Source organism: Oncorhynchus masou, unplaced genomic scaffold (genome assembly GCF_036934945.1).
Source record: "Oncorhynchus masou masou isolate Uvic2021 unplaced genomic scaffold, UVic_Omas_1.1 unplaced_scaffold_1664, whole genome shotgun sequence".
NCBI classification, from domain to species: domain Eukaryota; kingdom Metazoa; phylum Chordata; class Actinopteri; order Salmoniformes; family Salmonidae; genus Oncorhynchus; species Oncorhynchus masou.
Genome location: NW_027006768.1, coordinates 99,595 through 126,035, shown reverse-complemented (window position 1 = coordinate 126,035; position 26,441 = coordinate 99,595). Strand labels below are relative to the sequence as shown.

The following is a 26,441-nucleotide window of genomic DNA, read 5'->3' as shown; positions in this document are numbered from 1 at the left end:
AGGAACTGAAAGAGAGAGATGTAAAAACAGGTAAAAGTAGACTTTCACAAGCTGTTTAACCTCCAGTGTGACTGTGCTGTACAAACAGGATGCTGCTCCTCGGACACATTCAGACATCAACTTTGGCGGTCAGAGAACACGTTGCAGCTCTGCATTCATTTCTTCATTGTCTGTGGGACTTTTTATTGTTTCTTTACTTTTGGAACCAAACTAACCATTAAATATTTACTCCTGTTACCTTGAGATACAATTCAACTGCAGGGTGAAAGGGAGGAACATTGGAACAACCAAAAGGTATGAACTGCTGTTAGTTACCAAGGAGAAACCCATCTGACAAACAACAACAAGACGAGAGACTCCATTCTGTTTACAGCGTTCATAAGGGTTTTACTGTATCAAACCAACGTCCTACAGAGATCCACCGGAAGCAAACTATTCTGACAATTATCTCAGTAAATTTGACTAACGTTGGAAGAGATGAGATCAATGTTTTCCCACCCTGCCGTCCTGTTCCTGTGGATTCAGAGTTCTAGTGGATGGATGCATCCTAAATGCCAGATTTATGACAGTGGTGAAGACTTGGGACACTTTCCCACCTGGATCTGCAGCCACATACCTCATTATACAGAAGGTTACACTGCTGCCTGTCAAGATGTCACAGCCATCGAGGAGGATCTACTTGGACTTCCCCCTAATATCAATACCCTCTGCATATACATGACACATGGTGAAAATAGATCCATGTCTCTGGGCTTTTTCTCTCAGTTTCAGGATCTGGAGTACCTGTACATTAAGGGCTGTTTTACTCAAATCCTTCCAACTGGGAACAGTCACCTTCCAAATCTGCAGTATTTACATTTGGATGGATTGGGCTCTGGGTGCTGTGAGTGTCATTTTGGGCCTCATACATTCAGAGATCTCGTCAAGCTGAGTCACTTGACCATATGGGGTTATCGACTGTCAGCAATGGCCCCAGATGTTTTCCATGACATTCCTCTGTTACAAAGTCTCATCATTATTGAACCCTGTGTAGATGATTTGTCAGAGATACAATGCAGAATAATGAATATAAAGTCACTTATAGAGCTAAATATAGAAGCACCAGAGATACAATCGTTAAACCAATCAAACTGCTCCATTTTAATAACCAACGAAAGCATGAAACCTCTTTTTAACAATCTAGAATTCTCTGACTTCTCATTTGGTGAAATAACACATATAGAGGAAGGTTCACTGGCTTGGCTCCAGAACCTCACAAGGTTAACAGGGGTTTTCAGCCAGGAAGTCCTACTGCACCTTCCCCTGTCTGGGATTCAGCAGATACAGTACTTCAGTTGCTCTGGTAGCAATGAAATAGATATTGAAAGTATCTGTAATGTAGTGATTTTGTTTTCAATCAAGAGATTATATTTATACAATGCCAATACAAGCAGCCTCTCTATGCCCAGTGTTGAATTATGCACTGGGCTAGAATATATGCATTTAAGTGGACCTTTGTCTTTCCATCCTACTACTCATTTGGATTGGCATTTTATTTCCAGTCTAAAAAACCTTAACCAATTAAAAATAGACGGCCTGGAAGACAACAGACTTGATATTTGCTCCTTCCAAGAACAACCAGTAAAATGGTTAACAAAACTGACTTTAGAGTTGAACAATATACAGATGCTTTTTGCTAAACAATTTATCTGTCTTGTTAACCTACAGTATTTAGATTTAGCAGCTAATTCAATTTCAAACGTTGAAGACTTTGCTTTCCTGGGATTGACAAATCTGGACTCCTTAGACATTTCAAGAAATAAGATAACACAGATAAATGCAAACACATTTTATGGTTTACAACTGACAAAACTGACTTTAAGGTTGAACAAGCTACAAATGCTTTTTGCTAAACAATTTAGCTGTCTTGTTAAGCTGCAGTATCTGGATATAAAACAGAATTTAATTTCAAACATTGAAGACTTTGCTTTCCTGGGATTGACAAATCTGGCGTCCTTGGACATTACAAGTAATAAGATAACACAGATAAATGCAAACACATTTTATGGTTTACATAGTTTGACATGGTTAGACCTCAGGAACAATCCATTTATTCACAACATTGAGGCGATGTCTTTCACACACCTCACGTCTCTTAGACAAGTGTTTCTCGGGCAAGTGCACAACCCACTAACAGAACCTGTGATCAAGATGAATCTGACACTTATATTTGGAGGAATTCTGAGTCAACTGACTCATCTGTACATTAGTTCAGCTATGAGGCCGATGCAGTTGACTATCGGCAGTAACATCACATCTAAACAGAACCTGAGTCTCCAGCTCAAAGGCCAGACGGTGTCATTTCAGGACTGTGACAGACCTTTCTTTCAGTCTGTAACCCATCTTCATGCTGATGCTGAAGAATTCCTTTGTGGATCTGAATTCATGGGAAAGTACTTCACGTCTGTGGAGACATTTGACTACAGATCGAAGCTTTCAGCTAAAAGGGTTGATTTAACATCAATGAATCATCTGATTCACCTGAGGAAACTGACTCTACGACAGGTGGATCTTTTAACACAGCGTTCTGCCGACATCATTTTTCACAACTTGACCAAACTGGAGGTTCTGGAAATGTACAACTGCAGGATTTATTCTTTGGAGGGGAGTTTAACTAAAGACTTGAAATCTTTGAAAACGGTGTATCTGCAGATAGAGAACATTTATAATGTATTCTACAGCTTTACTGAACCTCTCTCTAGTCTTAAGTATTTGATACTTCCTCAGATCCAGATCTTTTGCAGTTGTGACAATGCTTGGCTCATTACATGGGCAAAGGGGTACAGGCAGGTTGAAGTGATCATGCTTACTCCGTATACTAGTCCCGTTATGTATGCTTTGGAGGACTTGATATGCTTGTCGGACAATGGAATAGACACACCTAATTTTGTCGGGTACACAGAAGCCAACTGCACAACAGAGGTTGGCTTTGTGCTCTTTGCTGCGACTGGCCTGGGAGTCCTGTTCTTCATGCTTGTGGTGTTGGTCCATAACCTGGCCGGCCCCTACCTCCTCCCCCTCTACCACATCACCCTTGGCTGGCTGTTAGAAGCCATGCGATCCAACACCAGGGGGCGCTACCACTACGATGCGTTTGTCTCCTATAGCGGGAAGGACGAGCGCTGGGTGGTGGAGGAGCTGCTTCCCAATCTGGAGCAGAGGGGTCCTCCTTTCCTGCGCCTCTGTCTGCACAGCAGGGACTTCCAGCTGGGGAAGGACATTGTGGAGAACATCACAGACAGCCTCTACCGGAGCCGACACACCCTCTGCCTAGTCAGCCGCCACTACCTACGCAGTAACTGGTGCTCTCTGGAGATGAAGCTGGCCACCTACAGGCTGCAGGTGGAGCAAAGGGACATCCTCCTCCTGGTCTTCCTGGAGAAGATCCCCCCTCGCCGGCTGTCTGCCCACCACAGGCTGGCTCGCCTGCTGAAAACCAGGACTTATCTGGACTGGCCCCAGGACCCCCTTCAGCACCAGGCATTCTGGGACAGACTGTGGGCTAAACTGAAACCTCAGACTGAGCATGAGATCAGCGGTTGATGTAGAACCTTGTGGACTGAAGCATGAGATCAGAGGTTAATGTTGAACCTTGTGGACTGAAGCATGAGATCAGAGGTTGATGTTGAACCTTGTGGACTGAAGCATGAGATCAGAGGTTGATGTTGAACCTTGTGGACTGAAGCATGAGATCAGAGGTTGATGTTGAACCTTGTGGACTGAAGCATGAGATCAGAGGTTGATGTTGAACCTTGTGGACTGAAGCATGAGATCAGAGGTTGATGTTGAACCTTGTGGACTGAAGCATGAGATCAGAGGTTGATGTAGAATCTTGTGTATAGAAATGTGACTTCAGAGGTTGATGTAGGACTGTGTAGACTGAATTGTGTCTTCAGAGGTTGATGTAGAACCTTGTAGACTGAAATGTGACATCGGAGGTTGATGTAGAACCTTGTGGACTGAAATGTAACATCATAAGTTGATGTTGAACCTTGTGGACTGAAATGTGACATCAGAGGTTGATGTAGAACCTTGTGTTATTGCAGATGCAATGTTGACTCATATGTTGAGCTGTTGAATTTGTTGTTAAAAGTCCTCCGTACAAAATGTCTACCACTGTTTGAAATTTGTTTTGTCAATTCCTTTTAAATGCTCTGTCTGGAGTGTACGTTTTGTGATTCATCTGAAATTATGTTTAATAGCCTTATTTAAATTGCTCATAAAAAAGCCCAAACAATTTTTAAATTCCCAAAATTTTATCAAATACTATTTGTATTTTTAAACACCTAATTGCTAACACATATCTTTGTTTGTATATTTATTGCTAAGAGGAACTGAAAAGGGGTGTGACTACTGTGTACTGCAGTGAATGACAAAATATAAATGTCCAATGACCATGAAGCAGTTATTAATGACTATACATGAATGACCACGATGCAGATATTTTATTTGAACATCGATCGAAGAGATTTGTACAGAAATGTAGTTGCTAGTTGTTTAACTAAATGTTGTTGCAAATGTTTTAACTAAATGTGTTTGCTATTTGTTTACCAAAATGTAGTTGCAAGTTGTTTAGCTAAATGTAGTTGCTAGTTGTTTAACTAAATCTAGTTGCTAGTTGTTTAACTAATTGTAGTTGCTAGTTGTTAACTAAATGTAGTTTTTAGTTGTTTAACTAAAGGTCGTTGCTAGTTGTTTAACATTTTGCTGATGCTAGTTGTTTAACTAAATGTAGCTGCTAGTTGTATAACTAAATCTAGTTGCTAGTTGTTTAACTAAATGTGTTGCTAGTTGTTTAATTAAATGTAGTTGCTATTTCTTTAACCAATTGTAGTTTCTATTTGTTTACCTAAATGTAGTTGCTAGGTGTTAAACTAAATGAGTTGCTAGTTGTTTAACTAAATGTGTTGCTAGTTTTTTAACTGAATGGGTTGCTAGTTGTCTAGCTAAATGTGTTGCTAGTTGTTTAACTAATGGTGTTGCTTGAGTGTAGCCTGTATATGGTTCATGGCACATATATTTGATACATGTCTTAACTCATGGGAGTGCGGAGGTGTACCCCTTTCTGGACAATGAAGTAATTTCTGCGCAATATTGGAGGTAACATATTTTTATTGAATTATTTCATTACTGTTTATGCTTTTGATATAGGCATTCATCCAAAACGTTGGAAACTGTCTTCTGTTTCTGTTTTTAAATAAAGAGCATCCCTGCATTAGAATAACTCATTGTATTGTTCTATTCTAGAATGCCTCCATATTCTCTATTCTATATGTTCTTAGTTCTGACACATGCAGAACAGATAACTGTCTCTAACTGAGGCCAGCTTTCAGCAGCTTGTCCAGGCTATCAATGCTCTGACTACAGTAGACCACAGAGTCAGCCTGATATGTCTGGTTAACCTCCATTATCATGGTGTCTAATGGAGACTCCAGACTTGTCAGTTCTAGTCACACATAAGCATCATCCCTCCAGCTAAAGGTCAGGTCTTCACTGGTGGTAACCTCGCCTGAGACCTGAAGAATTATCCTACTAGAGTCCTAGGCTTGAGTTCTGTTTTAATTTCATCTTTATTTTACCAGGTAAATTGACAGAGAACACATCTTCATTTACATCAACAACCTGGGGAATAGTTACAGGGGAGAGGAGGGATGAGCCAAAGCTGGGGAGAGTTAGATGGTCATGACGGTATGAGGTTCAGATTTGAAAATTAGCCAGGACATCGGGGTTAACACCTCTACTCGCATGATAAGTCCTACATGTACAAATAACCTCAACTAACCTGTAACCCTGAACACTGACTCAATACCTGTACCCCTGCACACTGACTCAGTACCTGTACCCCTGAACACTGACTCAGTACCTGTACCCCAGCACACGGACTCAGTACCTGTAACCCTGAACACTGACTCAATACCTGTACCCCTGCACACTGACTCAGTACCTGTACCCCTGAACACTGACTCAGTACCTGTACCCCAGCACACGGACTCAGTACCTGTAACCCTGAACACTGACTCAATACCTGTACCCCTGCACACTGACTCAGTACCTGTACCCCTGAACACTGACTCAGTACCTGTACCCCAGCACACGGACTCAGTACCTGTAACCCTGAACACTGACTCAATACCTGTACCCCTGCACACTGACTCAGTACCTGTACCCCAGCACACGGACTCAGTACCTGTACCCCAGCACACTGACTCAGTACCTGTACCCCAGCACACTGACTCAGTACCTGTACCCCTGAACACTGACTCAGTACCTGTACCCCAGCACACGGACTCAGTACCTGTACCCCTGTACACTGACTCAGTACCTGTACCCCTGAACACTGACTCAGTACCTGTACCCCAGCACACGGACTCAGTACCTGTACCCCTGAACACTGACTCAGTACCTGTACCCCAGCACACTGACTCAGTACCTGTACCCCAGCACACTGACTCAGTACCTGTACCCCAGCACACTGACTCAGTACCTGTACCCCTGAACACTGACTCAGTACCTGTACCCCAGCACACGGACTAAGTACCTGTACCCCTGAACACGGACTCAGTACCTGTACCCCTGAACACTGACTCAGTACCTGTACCCCAGCACACTGACTCAGTACCTGTACCCCTGAACACTGACTCAGTACCTGTACCCCAGCACACGGACTAAGTACCTGTACCCCTGAACACGGACTCAGTACCTGTACCCCTGAACACTGACTCAGTACCTGTACCCCAGCACACTGACTCAGTACCTGTACCCCTGAACACTGACTCAGTACCTGTACCCCTGAACACTGACTCAGTACCTGTACCCCAGCACACTGACTCAGTACCTGTACCCCAGCACACTGACTCAGTACCTGTACCCCTGAACACTGACTCAGTAGCTGTACCCCAGCACACGGACTCAGTACCTGTACCCCAGCACACGGACTCATTACCTGTACCCCTGAACACTGACTCAGTACCTGTACCCCTGAACACTGACTCAGTACCTGTACCCCAGCACACTGACTCAGTACCTGTACCCCTGAACACTGGCTCAGTACCTGTACCCCAGCACACGGACTCAGTACCTGTACCCCAGCACACGGACTCAGTACCTGTACCCCAGCACACGGACTCAGTACCTGTACCCCAGCACACTGACTCAGTACCTGTAACCCTGAACACTGACTCAGTACCTGTACCCCAGCACACGGTCTCAGTACCTGTACCCCAGCACACGGACTCAGTACCTGTACCCCTGAACACTGACTCAGTACCTGTACCCCAGCACACGGTCTCAGTACCTGTAATAAGCCACTAAAAGCTATCGGTTCTACTTTGTTAGATATTCTAACGTACTCACTAAAAGCTATATGTTCTACTTTGTTAGATATTCTACCGTACACACTAAAAGCTATCGGTTCTACTTTGTTAGATATTCTACTGTACTCACTATCCTAATGTACTCGTCCTATTGTATCAAATACATCTGTAATAAGCCATTTACTGGCAACAATCAAGCAACACATTTAGTTGAACAACTAGCAACACATTTAGTTAAACTAGCAGCACATTTAGTTATAATTTAGATAAACAAATAGCAACACATTTAGTTAAACAACTAGCAACACATTTAGTTAAACAACTAGCAACACATTTAGTTAAACGACTAGCAAGATATTTAGTTAAACAACTAGCAACACATTTAGTTAAACCTAGCAACTGCATTTAGTTAAACAACTAGCAACACATTGCGTTAAAAAACTAGGAACTACATCTAGGTAAACAACTAGCAACTACATTTAGTTAAACAACTAGCAACACATTTAGTTAAACAACTAGCAACACTTTTAGTTAAACAACTAGCAACACATTTAGTTAAACAACTAGCAACACATTTAGTTAAACAACTAGCAACACATTTAGTTAAACGACTAGCAAGATATTTAGTTAAACAACTAGCAACACATATAGTTAAACCTAGCAACTGCATTTAGTTTAACAACTAGCAACACATTGCATTAAAAAACTAGGAACTACATCTAGGTAAACAACTAGCAACTACATTTAGTTAAACAACTAGCAACACATTTAGTTAAACAACTAGCAACACATTTAGTTAAACAACTAGCAACACATTTAGTTAAACAACTAGCAACACATTTAGTTAAACAACTAGCAACACATTTAGTTAAACAACTAGCAACACATTTAGTTAAACGACTAGCAAGATATTTAGTTAAACAACTAGCAACACATTTAGTTAAACCTAGCAACTACATTTAGTTAAACAACTAGCAACACATTGCGTTAAAAAACTAGGAACTACATCTAGGTAAACAACTAGCAACTACATTTAGTTAAACAACTAGCAACACATTTAGTTAAACAACTAGCAACACATTTAGTTAAACAACTAGCAACACATTTAGTTAAACAACTAGCAACACATTTAGTTAAACAACTAGCAACACATTTAGTTAAACAACTAGCAACTACATTTAGTTAAACGATTAACAACACATTTAGTTAAACGACTAGCAACACATTTAGTTTAACAACTAGCAACACATTTAGTTAAACCTAGCAACTGCATTTAGTTAAACAACTAGCAACACATTGCGTTAAAAAACTAGGAACTACATCTAGGTAAACAACTAGCAACTACATTTAGTTAAACAACTAGCAACACATTTAGTTAAACAACTAGCAGCACATTTAGTTAAACAACTAGCAACACATTTAGTTAAACAACTAGCAGCACATTTAGTTAAACAACTAGCAGCACATTTAGTTAAACAACTAGCAACACATTTAGTTAAACGACTAGCAACACATTTAGTTTAACAACTAGCAACACATTTAGTTAAACGACTAGCAACACATTTAGTTAAACGACTAGCAACACATTTAGTTTAACAACTAGCAACACATTTAGTTAAACGACTAGCAACACATTTAGTTAAACGACTAGCAACATATTTAGTGTAACAACTAGCAACTACATTTAGTTAAACAACTAGCAACACATTTAGTTAAACAACTAGCAGCACATTTAGTTAAACAACTAGCAACACATTTAGTTAAACAACTAGCAACACATTTAGTTAAACAACTAGCAACTACATTTAGTTAAACGATTAACAACACATTTAGTTAAACGACTAGCAACACATTTAGTTTAACAACTAGCAACACATTTAGTTAAACGACTAGCAACACATTTAGTTAAACGACTAGCAACATATTTAGTGTAACAACTAGCAACGCATTTAGTTAAACGACTAGCAACACATTTAGTTAAACGACTAGCAACACATTTAGTTAAACAAGTAGCAACACATTTAGTTAAACGACTAGCAACATATTTAGTGTAACAACTAGCAACACATTAAGTTAAACGACTAGCAACGCATTTAGTTAAACGACTAGCAACATATTTAGTTAAACGACTAGCAACACATTTAGTTTAAGCGATCGGACCCTTTTTTTCCATTTCCCCTCAACTGACATACCCAAATCTAACTGCCTGTTGCAAATTCTTGACACCATTTGATAGTAAACACTTTGAATTTTGTGTAAATGTGATAGGAATGTAGGAGAATACAACACTGTAGATCTGGTAAAAGAAAGTACAACCGTTCTTTTGCATTTTCTTTGTACCATCATCTTTGAAATGCAAGAGAATGTATTATTCCAGCCAAGGTGAAATTAAGATTTTGGCCATTAGATGAGCTAAAGTCAGTTAGATTTTAGGCGACAATTTAAAAAAAGTTGCTGATCCCTAAGAGGTTTTAATATGGACTCTTTTGACCTAAATTGCTTTTCTTTTATAGGTGGGTACTGAATTGCATGGCCTCTGGGGGCACATTTAAAAGTGTCCATTATAATAAGGGGATCTGCTGTTGTACCTATGTTATGTCGGAAAAAGTCAGTTATAAATTATTCTATCCTAGTTAATGACAACATATCATCCAGTAGGCATTGATTCAAATTCCAATATCCTCGCCCACGTAGGAAATTCTGTATGAGTAATATACTATACCATTCAAAAGTTTGGGGTCACTTAGAAGTGTCCTTGTTTTTTGAAAAAAAAGCACATTTTTTGTCCATTAAAAAATAACATCAAATTGATCAAAAATACAGTGTAAATATTGTAATGTTTTAAATTACTATTTTTGCTGGAAACGGCAGATTTTTGGAATATCTACATAGGCGTACAGAGGCCCATTATCAGCAACCATCACTCCTGTGTTCCAATGGCACATTGTGTTAGCTAATCCAAGTTTTTCATTTTAAAAGGCTAATTGATCATTAGAAAACCCTTTTCAATTGTGTTAGCACAGCTGAAACGATTGCTCTGATTTAAGAAGCAATAAAACTGACCTTCTTTACACTGGTTGAGTATCTGGAGCATCAGCGTTTGTGGGATCGATTACAGCCTCAAAATGGCCAGAAACCAAAGACCTTTCTTCTGAAATTCATCATTTTATTTTTGTTCTGAGAAATTAAGGCTATTCCATGCGAGAAAATGCCAAGAGAGAGAACAAACAAATATTGTGGTTAAACTCAAATATACTGTAAGGTTCTGTATTTATTTTCTTAGTCAACCTCGTGCTCTGTTTCTTTGTGTTCTTGAACGTAGCCCTGTTTCTTTTTGTTCTTGAACGTAGCGCTGTTTCTTTGTGTTCTTGAACGTAGCCCTGTTTCTTTATGTTCTTGAACGTAGCCCTGTTTCTTTATGTTCTTGAACGTAGCCCTGTTTCTTTGTGTTCTTGAACGTAGCCCTGTTTCTTTGTGTTCTTGAACGTAGCCCTGTTTCTTTGTGTTCTTGAACGTAGCCCTGTTTCGTTGTGTTCTTGAACGTAGCCCTGTTTCTTTATGTTCTTGAACGTAGCCCTGTCTTTCATTTTTGTTCATTGATTTCACCTGTGTTAGTTACTCACCTGTTTTCATCAGCTCCTTATTTAGTTCAGTTCATTCTGTTTGTACCTTTGTGAGGTATTGTTGGTTTTGACTCAACTAAGCCTTTTCCGAGCTCGTTTGTGAGACCCAGTTACAGCCTTCAGTCCTAGTTTTGATTCAATTGCCTGTTTGCCTACCTGTGTGTGACCATTGCCTGCCTGTGACCACGATTCCTGCCTTCTGCAAAGACAAAATGAACACCTGCCGTGCTCTGCGCGTGAATCTACAACTTTTTCTCTCTGAATATTGGCAACAGAATACCTCACCTAAATATGGAATGGATTCAGCCGTGCCGAACCCAGCAAGAGGAGCGTATGGAGAAAATCTGCCATCTTCTCCGCCCACCTATCCCTACTCCTCTCATGACAGGTATTGTAACCCATAGCTCTCCTTCGTTCATATCCATGGAAAATATAACGGTTCACCTGGGAAATGTCAGGGATTTCTGATGCAATGCAGCAAATACATTGAGCACAACCCCACTAGGGTAGATTTTGTTGTCTCTACTCACAGGCAAAGCCCTGGATTGGGCCACTGCCATATGGACTGCCTACAGCACAGAACTCGGATCCGAAGCCCATTTCCACACCCTTTTCAAAGAGGTATTCGATCACTCTCCTTCCGGTCATCCTATAGGAAACCTCCTCATAGAACGTCAACAAGAACGCCATTCAGCTGCCGAGTTGCCCTGAAGTTACGCACCATGGCTGCAGGGAGTGGATAGAGTGAGGCTGATATACTTATCGTCTGCCAAAGGGGGCTCAACAGGGAACTTAAGGCAGAGCTGGACTGTAGAGGTGATCTTCAGGATTTAAATCAATACATTCGAATGTCCATCTCAATCGACCACCTCATGGCCGACCGCCGAAGAACTCTGCCACCCAGGAACCCGAAAACTTCCCTTTCCATGATTCCATCATCCCATCCAAGTCTTCCAGAGCCCATGCAGTTGGGCCATGCTCCCTTCCCGTGTATCGAATGTCAAAGGCGGATCCAAGAAAGGCTCTGCCTATACTGTGGAGGAAAAGATAATCTACTCAGCCATTCCCCTGTTCGCCTCCCATGGAGAGAGAAGGGTCCCTCCGCTGCCATGCAGGTAGGAGTGTCCTTATTTCTAAATGTCTCCCAGAAGCAGTTCTCCGTCCCAGTATTGATAACCGTGAAGGGGGTTACTAAGTACGTAGAGGGCTTGATAGAGTCGGGAGCAGCAGGTCATTTTATCAATCTCCAGCTAGTACAAGAGCTTGACATTGATCTAACACCTGTCACCCCTCCCTTAAGGATTAATACCCTGGACGGGCAGCCATTGGGCACAGGCTTTATTACGCACCTGACACAGAGCGTCACCCTGCAGAGCCGGGTCTTACACACCGAAACCTTTCATCTCCCTAAACTCTCATTCCTCAAACAGCCACTCATCCTCGCACACCCCTGGCTTTGTCTTCACGACCTTGCCAACTCTTGGCGACAAGGTGAACTACTGTCCTGGTCTTCTACCTACCTCACCAGTTGTCTCAGCCTACCCTGCAGAGCCACCACCATTGAGGACTCTGCCTCTGCAGTGCCACCCACCATACCATCTGAATTCCTCCAGAACAGCAAGGCCTCTACTCTGCCACCACATCACCCAGGAGACTGTGCTATTGACTTACTCCCTGGAGCGCCCCCACCGAAGGTAGGAGACATACTCTCTCAGCGGGTGGGAACACCTCCAAAATCACATCCCTGTGTCTTCTTCTCCTTCTATCCCTTTCTCGTCCTAACAAATCGTTGGGGCCAAGAGGTTAAAATCCAGAAAAGCCCGCTGGGCTCTCTTCTTCACACGCTTCCATTTTCATGTTACTTACACCCCTAGAAAGAAAAACATAGGCTGGTGCTCCCTCACGCCAGTTTGACCTTCCGACCAGTATTTCAGAACCTACACCTATTATTCATTCCTCTTGCATTATGGGACCAGTAGAGTGGGAGGTTCACTCTGCCATACAAGAAGCCCTAACCTCAGACCCAGCTCCTCCTGAGACACCAGCTGGGAAGAGTTACGTACCAGCAGCTGTTAGACTCCAACTGATGCAATGTGTCACGTCCTTGGGGTTAGGACATCCGGGCATTACACGAACCACTTAACTTCTAGCCTGTAAATTCTGGTGGTCCTCACTAGCATCCGACGTAAGGGATTACATACTGTCCAGTCTGTGCACAAACCAAAAGCCCTCGTCATCTCCTTTCCGGAAAGCTTCAACCTTTGCCAAACCCTCACAGACCCTGGTCCCAAATAGCTGTTGAGTTCATCACAGACCTTCCTGAATACTCTGGTAACACCACCATCCTTGTCATAGACTGTTTTTCAAAAATGTGTCTGGTTCTTCTTCCTCATTTACAGTTGAAGTCGGAAGTTTACATACACTTAGGTCGGAGTCATTAAAACTCGTTTTTCAACCACTCCACAAATTTCTTATTAACAAACTATATTTTTGGCAAGTCGGTTAGGACGTCTACTTTGTGTATGACACAAGTAACTTTTCAAAACATTGTTTACAGACAGCTTATTTCACTTATAATTCACTGTATCACAATTCCAATGGGTCAGAAGTTTACATACACTAAGTTGACAGCTTGGAAAATTCCAGAAAATGATGTCAAGGCTTTAGAAGCTTCTGATAGGCTAGTTGACATACTTTGAGTCAATTGTAGGTGTACCTGTGGATGTCTTTCAAGGCCTACCTTCAAATGTAGTGCCTCTTTGCTTGACATCATGGGAAAAACAAAAGATATCAGCCAAGACCTCAGAAAAAAATTGTAGACCTCCACAATTCTGGCTCATCGTTGGGAGCAATTTCCAAACGCCTGAAGGTACCACGTTCATCTTTAGAAACAATATTACGCAAATATAAACACCATGGGACCACACAGCTGTCTTATACCGCTCAGGAAGGAGACGCGTTCTGTCTCCTAGAAATGAACATACTTTGGTGCGAAAAGTTTAAATCAATCCCAGACCAACAGCAAAGGACGTTGTGAATATGCCGGAGGATACAGGTACAAAAGTATCTATATCCACAGTTAAACAAGTTTATATTTTGAAAACCTGAAAGGCGGCTCAGCAAGGAAGAAGCCACTGCTCCAAAACCGCAATAAAAATGCCAGACTACAATTTGCTACTGCACATGGGGACAAAGATCGTACACTTTGGAGAAATGTCCTCTGGTCTGATGAAATGAAAACAGAACTGTTTGGCCATAATGACCATCGGCATGTTTGGAGGAAAAAGGGGGAGGCTTACAAGCTGAAGAACACCATCCCAACTGTGAAGCACCGGGGTGGCAGCATCATGATGTGTGGGTGCTTTGCTGCAGGAGGGACTGGTGCACTTCACAAAATAGATGGCATCATGAGGTAGGAAAATTATGTGGATATATTCAAGCAACATCTCAAGACATCAGTCAGGAAGTTATAGCTTGGTCGCAAATGGGTCTTCCAAACGGACAATGACCCCAAGCATACTTCCAAAGTTGTGGTAAAATGGCTTAAGGACAACAAAGTCAAGGTATTGGAGTGGCCATCACAAAGTCTTGACCTCAATTCTATAGAAAATCTGTGGGCAGAACTGAAAAGTGTGTGCCAGCAAGGAGGCCTACAAACCTGACACAGTTACACCAGCTCTGTCAGGAGGAATGGGCCAAAATTCACCCAATGTAAGGCTACCCGAAATGTTTGACCCAAGTTCAACAAGTTAAAAGCAATGCTACCAAATACTAATTGAGTGTATGTTAACTTCTGACAAACTGGGAATGTGATGAAATAAATAAAAGCTCTCTACTATTATTCTGACATTTCACATTCTTAAAATAAAGTGGTGATCCTAACTGACCTAAGACAGGGAATTTTTATGAGGATTAAATTATCAAATATTGTGAAAAACTGAGTTTAAAAGTATTTGGCTATGTAAACTTCAGACTTCAACTGTAGCTCTTTTCTCTCCCAACATCAGTCAAATCTACTGAGAACTGTCATAATTGTTTGGTTCCGGTTGACATCTCTAGAACGTTGGTTTGATACAATAACACCATTGTGAATGCTGCAAATCTCTCTTCAGGCGTCTCCCTTCTTGTTGTTGTTTGTCAGATAGGTTCCTCCTTGGTAACTAACAGCAGTTCATACCTTTTGTTTGTTCCAATGTTCTTCCCTTTCACCCTCCAGTTGTATCTCAAGGTCACAGGAGTAAATATTTAATGGTTAGTTTGGTTCCAAAAGTAAAACTATAAAATGTCCCACAGTCAATGAAAGAATGAATGCAACGTTGTTGCAACGTGTTCTCTGACCGCCTGTAACGGCTGTCTTCCTCTTTTGATGTGGAATATGAAGTATCGGACCAATATGCGGCGTGGTAAGTGTCCATTTTCATATATATTTTAACTCACTAAGACAAAATAACAAAAATAGACCAACACAAAACAGTTCTGTCTGGTGCAGAGACAGAAAACAACTACCCACAACCCACAGTGGGAAAACAGGCTGCCTAAGTATGGTTCTCAATCAGAGACAACAATCGTCAGCTACCTCTGATTGGGAACCATACCAGGCCAAACACAGAAATACAAAACCTAGACTACAAAACCTAGAATGCCCACCTCAACTCACGCCCTGACCAAACTAAAACAGAGACATAAAAAAGGAACTAAGGTCAGGACGTGACACCGTCACAGTTGATGTCTGCACACATTGGAGGAGCAACATCCTGTTTGTATTGCACAGTGACACTCCATTAGACTTTCACAAGCTGTTTATTTTCACATCTCTCTCTCTTTCAGTTCCGCTAAACAATGAAACATGCTGTTTGTACGAGAGATTTCAGAAGACATGAGTTTCACTAAAATAGCTGCAGATAGTAATGAAGGATGAATTGGAGACAAGACCTAATTTTTCAATAACTTTTTTTCAATTCACTAGTACATTTACATATCAAAATAGGAAGTGGGTAACCAATTTAATAAATTTGTGCTGTTGACATTATTATTTATATTAATATTATTACTCTGGGGCTGTAGTCCTCTTCAGAGCCCTGTGACATGCCTCTATAATTACATTATTACTCTGGGGCTGTAGTCCTCTTCAGAGCCCTGTGACATGCCTCTATAATGACATTATTAATCTGGGGCTGTAGTCCTCTTCAGAGCGCGGTGACTTTCCTCTATAATGACATTATTACTCTGGGGCTGTAGTCCTCTTCAGAGCCCTGTGACATGCCTCTATAATGACATTATTACTCTGGGGCTGTAGTCCTCTTCAGAGCCCTGTGACATGCCTCTATAATGACATTATTACTCTTGCCTAGTTAAATAAAGGTAAAATAAAAAATAAATGCAGGCAAACTTAAATCAGTTTTACCAAATCTTTACCAGGATGTCAAATGTGCAACAAGGGGAAAACATTTCAAGCACCACTTCTACTCCACACAGAGATGAGTACTAAGCTCTCCCCCGCCCTCCATTTGGCATATATGGCCATATATGCTACGCTTCAGGACTGTTTTGCATAAACTGGAACATGTTCCGGGATTCATCCAATGGCATTGAATAGTATAACACCTCAGTCATAGGCTTCATCAATAAGTGCATCGACAATGTCGTCCCCAAGATGACCGTACGTACATATCCAAACCAGAAATCATGGATTACAGGCAACATCCGCACTGAGCCAAAGGCTAGAGCTGCTGCTTTCAAGGAGCGGGACACTAATCCGGACGCCTATAAGAAATCTCGCTATGTCCTCAGCCGAACCATCAAACAAGAAAAGAGGCTCGTCGGATGTGGCAGGGCTTGAAAACTATTATGGACTACAAAGGGAAAGCCAGTGAGCCCAGGGAACCACCAGATGAGCTAAATGCATCGTGGAAAAGCAGCACTGAAGCATCCAGAAGAGCACCAGCTGTTTTGGATGACTTTGATAACGCTCTCGGTAGCCAATGTGAGCAAGACCTTTAACCTCTTGGATTTAGGGGGCGCTATTTTAATTTTTGGATGAAAAACGTTCCCGTTTTAAACAAGATATTTTGTCACGAAAAGATGCTCGACTATGCATATAATTGACAGCTTTGGAAAGCAGACACTCTGACATTTCCAAAGCTGCAAAGATATTGTCTGAGTGCCACAGAACTGATGTTACAGGCAAAACCCAGATAAAAATCCAACCAGGAAGTGCCACATTTTTTGAAACCGCCTCATGCCAATGACTCCTTATATGGCTGTGAATGAGCTACGAATGAGCTTACGTTTTCCACGTTTTCCCCAAGGTCTCTACAGCATTGTGACGTCTTTTTAGGCATTTCCATTGAAGAATGGCTGTAAGGGACCACATATGGCATGTGGTCACATGGTGTCTCCCGCAGAAAAGCATAAATACTGAGGTAGCCATTTTTCCAATCGCTTATGAGAAACCAACTGCCTCGACGGATATATTATCGAATATATTTGTTAACACCTTGAGGATGGAGGATGGATGGATCCTAAACAACGTTTTCCGTGTTTCTGTCGATATTATGGAACAAATATTGTTGTTGTAGCATTTTAGGGTCGATTTCTCAGCCATGCATGATGAAGAAACAAGAGCTATTTCGCCTACAAAAATAATATAATAATGTTTCAAGCAGACCACCATAGTCCCTGGTGCCCATGGAAGTGAAGGAAACCTGCCGAAATGATTACCGCCCCATAGTACTCACGTCGGTAGCCATGAAGTGCTTTGAAAGGCAGGTCATGGCTCACATCAACAGCATCCTCCCGGATACCTTAGATCCAATTAAATTAGCATACCGCCCAAACAGATCCACAGATGACGCAATCTCAATCGCTCTACACACAGCCCTTTCACACATGGACAAAAGGAACACATATGTGAAAATGCTATTAATTGACTACAGCTTAGTGTTCAACACAATAGCGCCCACGAAGCTCATCACTAAGCTAAGGACACTGGGACTTTAATACCTCCATCTGCAACTGGATCCTGGACTTCTTGATGGGCCCTCCCCAGGTGGTAAGGGTAGGCAACAACACATCTGCCATGCTGATCATCAACACTGGGGCCCTCAGGGGTGTGTACTTAGTCCCCTCCTGTACTCCCTGTTCACCCACGACTGCGTGGAAAACACGACTCCAACACCATCATTAAGTATGCTGATGACACAACAGTGGTAGGCCTGATCACCAACAATGAGACAGCCTATAGGGAGGAGGTAAGATAACTGGCAGTGTGGTGCCAGGACAACAACCTCTCCCTTAATGTGAGCAAGACAACGGAGCTGATTGTGGACTACAGGAAAAGGCGGGCCGAACAGGCCCCCATTAAAATCAACTGGGCTGTAGTGGAGCGGGTCGAGAGTTTCAAGTTCCTTGGTGTCCACATCGCAAACAAACTATCATGGTCCAAACACACCAAGACAGTCATGAAGAGGGCAAGACAAAACCTATTCCCCTTCTGTAGACTTTTGCATAGGTCCCTAATTTTAGTTCTACTGCTGCACCATTGAAAGCATCATGACCGGTTGCATCACCGCCTGATATGGCAACTGCTTGGCATCTGACCGTAAGGCGCTACAGAGGGTAGTGCGTATTGCCCAGTACATCACTTGGGCCAAGCTTCCTGCAATGCAGGACCTGTATAATAGGTGGTGTCAGAGGAAAGCCCATAAAATTGTAAGAGACTACAGTCACCCAAGTCATAGACTGTTTTTACTGCTTCCACACGACAAGCGGTACCGGAGCGCCAGGTCTTGGACCAAAAGGCTCCCTAACAGCTTCTACTCCCCAAGCAGTAAGACTGCTGAACAATTCATAACATGGCCACCGGACTATTACATTGACCCCCTCCATTTGTTTTGTACCCTGCTGCTATTCGCTGTTTATTATCTAATAGTCACTTCACCCCTACCTACATGTACACATTACCTCAACTAACCTGTGCCCCTGCACACTGACTCGGTACCGGTACCCCCTGTATATAGCCTCATTATTGTTATTTTATTGTGTTACTTTTTATTATTTTTTACTTTAGTTTATTAGGTAAATATTTTCTTAACTCGTCTTGAACTGCACTGTTGGTTAAGGGCTTGTCAGTCAGCATTTCACTGTAAGGTCTACACTGTTGGTTAAGGGCTGTCAGTCAGCATTTCACTGTAAGGTCTACACTGTTGGTTAAGGGCTTGTCAGTCAGCATTTCACTGTAAGGTCTACACTGTTGGTTAAGGGCTTGTCAGTAAAGCATTTCACTGTAAGGTCTACACTGTTGGTTAAGGGCTTGTAAGTAAAGCATTTCCCTGTAAGGTCTACACTGTTGGTTAAGGGCTTGTCAGTCAGCATTTCACTGTAAGGTCTACACTGTTGGTTAAGGGCTTGTCAGTAAAGCATTTCACTGTAAGGTCTACACTGTTGGTTAAGGGCTTGTCAGTCAGCATTTCACTGTAAGGTCTACACTGTTGGTTAAGGGCTTGTCAGTAAAGCATTTCACTGTAAGGTCTACACTGTTGGTTAAGGGCTTGTCAGTAAAGCATTTCACTGTGAGGTCTACACTGTTGGTTAAGGGCTTTTATGCTTATGACCAAGGCATCCAACCGAAATATGGAAACTGGCTTCTGTTTCTGTTTTCAAGTTAAATGCTATATATCCCTGGTCCCTGTTTTAGCACTACTTGCTACATAAGACCGAATCAAGCAGTTCGGTCACATATTGAATTTGTCGTTCAAAATGTCTACTAGTATTTGAGATTTGTTTTGACAAATCTGATGAAGTCCTTTTAAATGCTTTATAGGGAATCTATTTTTTTCTGATTCATCTGAAATTACTTAGAAATAATCCTATTTAAATTACTTATAATTAATCCTATTTAAATGACATAGAAATAATCTTATTTAGAATTAATTATATTTAAATTACTTAGAAAAAAGCCTATACATTTTTTTCTTCCAAATTGTTTTATCAGATCCTTCTTGTATTTTTCAACACCTAATCGCTAACACACATCTTTGCATGTACATTTGAAGTCGGAAGTTTACAAACACCTTAGCCAAATACATTTAAACTCAGTAATAATTCCCTGTCTTAGGTCAGTTAGGATAACCACTTAATTTTAAGAATGTGAAATGTCAGAATAATAATTCCTTCTGTCGGAGCTGGTGTAACTGAGTCAGGTTTGTAGGCCTCCTTGCTCGCACACGCTTTTTCAGTTCTGCCCACACATGTTCTATAGGGTTGAGGTCAAGGCTTTGTGATGGCCACTCCAATACCTTGACTTTGTTGTCCTTAAGCCATTTTGTCACAACTTTGGAAGTATGCTTTTGGGGTCATTGTCCGTTTGGATGCCCATATGCGACCAAGCTATAACTTCCTGACTGATGTCTTGAGATGTTGCTTCAATATATCCACATAATTTTCCTACCTCATGATGCCATCTATTTTGGGACGTGCACCAGTCCCTCCTGCAGCAAGGGCACCCGCACATCATAATGCTGCCAGCCCGGTGCTTCCCGGTAGGGGTGGTGTTCTTCGGCTTGCAAGCCTCCCCCTTTTTCCTCCAAACATGATGATGGTCATTATGGTCAAACAGTTCTATTTTTGTTTCATCAGACCAGAGGACATTTCTCCAAATAGTACGATCTTCGTCCACGTGTGAGGTTGCAAACTGTAGTCTGTTTTTTATGGGAGTTTTTGAGCAGTGGCTTTATCCTTGCTGAGCGGCTTTTCATGATATATCGATATATGGCTCATTTTACAGTGGATATAGATACTTTTGTACCTGTTTCTTCCAGCATCTTCACAAGGTCCTTTGCAGTTGTTCTGGGATTGATTTGCACTCTTCTCACCAAAGTACGTTCATCTCTAGGAGACAGAACGCGTCTCCTTCCTGAGCCATATGATGGCTGCGTGGTTCCATGTTGTTTATACTCTCATACTTGTCACGCCCTGACCGTAGAGATCCTTTTATTTTCTATGTTTGTTTGGTCAGGGTGTGACTCGGGTGGGAAAGTCTATGCTTTCTGGTTCTTTGTTTTTGGCCGGGTATGATTCTCAATCAGGGACAGCTGTCTATCGTTGTCTCTGAGTGGGAATCATACTTAGGCAGCCTTTTTTCCTTTTCTCGTTTGTGAGTTGTTGTCTTCGTTGAGTGCATGTATTGCCTTACGGAGTTTCACGTTCGTTTTGTTGTTTATTGTTTTGTTGGCGACCTTCTTTAAAATAAAGAAAATTGTACGCTCACCACACTGCACCTTGGTCCGGTCATTTCCTTGATGACGATTGTGACAGTACTATTGTTTGTACAGATGAACATGGTGTTTGGGAATTGCTCCCAAGGATGAACCAGACTTGTGGGGGACTACAGTTTTTTTCTGAGGTCTTGGTTGACATCTTTTGATTTTCCCATAATGTCAAGCAAAGAGGCACTGAGTTAGGTCTTGAAATACCTCCACAGGTACACCTCCAAATGACTCAAATAATGTAATTTAGCTTCTAAAGCCATGAATTTTCCAAGCTGTTTAAAGGCACAGTCAACTTGGTGTATGTAAATTTCTGACCCACTGGAATTGTGATACAGTGAATTATAAGTGAAATAATCTGTCTGGAAACAAATGTGTTATGTACTTGAGTGAAGACCCAAAAGCGGTTTTAACAGAAAACAGAGTTCTTTTAATGAAAAAAACAGGAATGGCATAGATCCTCTTCCGACGTTGTCAATGGAACAAAAGAACGTTAGTAGAGTGCAGGATGCACCTGCCAGGCAGACTCCGACAGGATAGGACAAGGTGGAAGCAAACGAGACGATAGCTTGCTTCTGGCATGAAAAACACAAACAAGAATCTGACACCGAAAGTAGCAGGAACAGAGAGAGAAATAGAGACCTAATCAGAGGGAAAAGAGGGAACAGGTGGGGAAAGGGTGAATGAGCTAGTTAGGGGAGATGTGGAACAGCTGGAGAAGGAGAGAAAGAGAAGGTAACCTAATAAGACCAGCAGAGAGAGACAGAGTGAAGAGAAAGGACAGGAACAGACATAATAAGACATGACAGTACCCCCCCCCCACTCACCGAGCGCCTCCTGGCGCACTCGAGGAGGAAACCTGGCGGCAACGGAGGAAATCATCGATCAGCGAACGGTCCAGCACGTCCCGAGAGGGAACCCAACTCCTCTCCTCAGGACCGTACCCCTCCCAATCCACTAGGTACTGATGACCACGGCCCCGAGAACGCATGTCCAAAATCTTACGAACCCTGTAGATAGGTGCGCCCTCGACAAGGATGGGGGGGGGGGAGGGACGAGCGGGGGCGCGAAGAACAGGCTTAACACAGGAGACATGGAAGACCGGGTGAACGCGACGAAGATAGCGCGGGAGAAGAAGTCGCACTGCGACAGGATTAATGACTTGAGAAATACGGAACGGACCAATGAACCGCGGGGTCAACTTGCGAGAAGCTGTCTTAAGGGGAAGGTTCTGAGTGGAGAGCCATACTCTCTGACCGCAACAATATCTAGGACTCTTGGTCCTACGCTATTAGCGGCCCTCACAGTCTGCGCCCTATTACGGCAAAGTGCCGACCTGACCCCCTTCCAGGTGCGCTCGCAACGCTGGACAAAAGCCTGAGCGGAGGGGACGCAGGACTCGGCGAGCTGAGATGAGAACAGCGGAGGCTGGTACCCGAGGCTACTCTGAAAAGGAGATAGACCGGTAGCAGACGAAGGAAGCGAGTTGTGGGCGTACTCTGCCCAGGGGAGCTGTTCTGACCAAGACGCAGGGTTACGAAAAGAAAGACTGCGTAAAATGCGACCAACAGTCTGATTGGCCCGTTCGGCTTGACCGTTAGACTGGGGATGAAAGCCGGACGAGAGACTGACGGAAGCCCCAATCAAACGGCAAAACTCCCTCCAAAATTGAGACGTGAACTGCGGGCCTCTGTCCGAAACGACGTCTGACGGAAGGCCATGAATTCGGAAAACATTCTCGATAATGATCTGAGCCGTCTCCTTAGCAGAAGGGAGCTTAGCGAGAGGAATGAAATGAGCCGCCTTAGAGAATCTATCGACAACCGTAAGAATAACTGTCTTCCCCGCTGATGAAGGCAGTCCGGTGATAAAATCTAAAGCGATGTGAGACCACGGTCGAGAGGGAATGGGAAGCGGTCTGAGACGGCCACCAGAAACGCTGGCGAATGGAAGCGAGCGTACCCCGAACGCCGGGGTGGCCGGCTAACTTGGCAGAGTGGGCCCACTGAAGAACGGCCGGACGAGTAGGAACGGGAACGAACAGAAGGTTCCTAGGACAAGCTCGCGGCGACGGAGTGTGAGCGAGTGCTTGCTTTACCTGCCTCTCAATTCCCCAGACAGTCAACCCGACAACACGCCCCTCAGGGAGAATCCCCTCGGGGTCGGTGGAGACCTCAGAAGAACTGAAGAGACGAGATAAAGCATCAGGCTTGGTGTTTTTTGAGCCCGGACGATAAGAAATAACAAACTCGAAACGAGCGAAAAACAGAGCCCAACGAGCCTGACGCGCATTAAGTCGTTTGGCTGAACGGATGTACTCAAGGTTCCTATGGTCAGTCCAAACGACAAAAGGAACGGTCGCCCCCTCCAACCACTGTCGCCATTCGCCTAGGGCTAAGCGGATGGCGAGCAGTTCGCGATTACCAACATCATAATTACGTTCTGACGGCGATAAGCGATGAGAGAAAAACGCGCAAGGATGGACCTTGCCGTCAGAGAGGGAGCGCTGAGAAAGAATGGCTCCCACGCCCACCTCTGACGCGTCAACCTCAACAACAAACTGTCTAGAGATGTCAGGTGTAACAAGAATAGGTGCGGATGTAAAACGATTCTTGAGAAGATCAAAAGCTCCCTGGGCGGAAACGGACCACTTAAAGCACGTCTTAACAGAAGTAAGGGCTGTGAGGGGAGCTGCCACCTGACCGAAATTACGGATGAAACGACGATAGAAATTCGCGAAACCAAGAAAGCGCTGCAGCTCGACGCGTGACTTAGGAACGGGCCAATCAATGACAGCCTGGACCTTAGCGGGATCCATCTTAATGCCCTCAGCGGAAATAACGGAACCGAGAAAAGGGACAGAGGAGGCATGAAAAGTGCACTTCTCAGCCTTCACATAAAGACAGTTCTCCAAAAGGCGCTGGAGGACGCGTCGCACGTGCTGAACATGAATCGGGAGAGACGGTGAAAAAATCAGGATATCGTCCATGTAAACGAAAACAAAAATGTTCAGCATGTCTCTCAGGACGTCGTTAACTAGTGCCTGAAAGACAGCTGGAGCGTTAACGAGGCCGAAAGGAAGAACCCGGTATTCAAAGTGCCCTAACGGAGTGTTAAACGCCGTCTTCCACTCGTCCCCCTCCCTGATGCGCACGAGATGGTAGGCGTTACGAAGGTCCAATTTGGTGAAAAACCTGGCTCCCTGCAGGATCTCGAAGGCTGAAGACATAAGAGGAAGCGGATAACGATTCTTAACTGTTATGTCATTCAGCCCTCGATAATCCACGCATGGGCGCAGGGACCCGTCCTTCTTCTGAACAAAAAAACCCCCGCTCCGGCGGGAGAGGAGGAGGAGACTATGGTACCGGCGTCGAGCGATACAGACAAATAATCCTCGAGAGCCTTACGTTCGGGAGCCGACAGAGAGTATAATCTACCCCGGGGGAGTAGTTCCCGGAAGGAGATCAATACTACAGTCATACGACCGGTGTGGAGGGAGAGAAGTGGCCTTGGAACGACTGAACACCGTGCGCAGATCGTGATACTCCTCCGGCACCCCTGTCAAATCACCAGGCTCCTCCTGTGAAGAAGAGACAGAGGAAACAGGAGGGATAGCAGACATTAAACAGGTCACATGACAAGAAACATTCCAGGATAGGATAGTATTACTAGACCAATTAATAGAAGGGTTATGGCGCACTAGCCAGGGATGACCCAAAACAACAGGTGTAAAAGGTGAACGAAAAATTAAAAAAGAAATGGTTTCGCTATGATTACCAGAGACAGTGAGGGTTAAAGGCAGCGTCTCACGCTGAATCTTGGGGAGAGAACTACCATCTAAAGCGAACAAGGCCGTGGGATCCCTTAACTGTCTGAGAGGAATGTCATGTTCCCGAGCCCAGGTCTCGTCCATAAAACAGCCCTCCGCCCCAGAGTCTATCAAGGCACTGCAGGAAGCAGATGAACCGGGCCAGCGGAGATGGACCGGAAAGGTAGTGCAGGATCTTGAAGGAGAGACCTGAGTAGTTGCGCTCACCAGTAGCCCTCCTCTTACTGATGAGCTCTGGCTTTTACTGGGCATGAGGTGACAAAATGACCAGCGGAGCCGCAGTAGAGACAGAGGCGGTTGGTGATTCTCCGTTCCTTCTCCTTGGCCGAGATGCGGATACCCCCAGCTGCATAGGCTCAGCATCCGAGCCGGCGGAGGAGGGTGGCAGTGATGCGGCAGGTGGCAGTGATGTGGAGAGGGGGCAACGGAGAACGCGAACTCCTTTCCACGAGCTCGGCGACGAAGATCAAACCGTCGCTCTATGCGAATAGCGAGAGCTATTAAGGAGTCCAGACTGGAAGGAACCTCCCGGGAGAGGATCTCATCCTTAACCTCGGCGAGGAGACCCTCCAGAAAACGAGCGAGCAAAGCCGGCTCGTTCCAGTCACTAGAGGCAGCGAGAGTGCGAAACTCAATAGAATAATCCGTTATGGATCGATTCCCCTGACATAGGAAAGACAGGGCCCTGGAAGCCTCCTCCCCAAAAACAGAACGGTCAAAAACCCGTATCATCTCCAGAGTAATAATGCCATTATAGAGGCATGTCACAGGGCTCTGAAGAGGACTACAGCCCCAGAGTAATAATGTCATTATAGAGGCATGTCACAGTGCTCTAAAGAGGACTACAGGCCCAGAGTAATAATGTCATTATAGAGGCATGTCACAGGGCTCTAAAGAGGACTACAGGCCCAGAGTAATAATGTCATTATAGAGGCATGTCACAGGGCTCTGAAGAGGACTACAGCCCCAGAGTAATAATGTCATTATAGAGGCATGTCACACGGCTCTGAAGAGGACTACAGCCCCAGAGTAATAATGTCATTATAGAGGCATGTCACAGGGCTCTAAAGAGGACTACAGGCCCAGAGTAATAATGTCATTATAGAGGCATGTCACAGGGCTCTGAAGAGGACTACAGCCCATAGAGTAATAATAATAATAATAATAATGTCAACAGCACAACGTCATTAAAGAAGTTGCCCACTTCCTCTTTTGATATTTATATCTACTATAGAATTCATTAATAATAAAGAAGTACTGTAATCCAATTCATTTTTCATTACAATCTACAGACGTTTGAGTCTAATCAGTCATCTGAAATCTATCCTGTCCCAACAGGTCCTTCGTGTCAATTGTCATTTTTTATAGACTG

At 43.4% G+C, this 26,441-nt stretch overlaps 1 protein-coding gene across 1 annotated transcript; it reads left to right on the top strand.

Moving 5' to 3' along the window:
- The first annotated feature begins 133 nt into the window (after nt 1-133).
- On the top strand, nt 134-4,763 carry LOC135531824 (toll-like receptor 13). Its single transcript, XM_064959611.1, has one exon. It carries the CDS (start codon nt 478-480, stop codon nt 3,580-3,582), a length of 3,105 nt encoding a protein of 1,034 aa, XP_064815683.1. The 5' UTR covers nt 134-477; the 3' UTR covers nt 3,583-4,763.
- The last annotated feature ends 21,678 nt before the right edge of the window (nt 4,764-26,441 follow it).

Bases quoted from the DNA above. Each gene is read 5' to 3' on its own strand.
- LOC135531824 (XM_064959611.1), top strand. From the start codon at position 478: ATGAGATCAATGTTTTCCCACCCTGCCGTCCTGTTCCTGTGGATTCAG.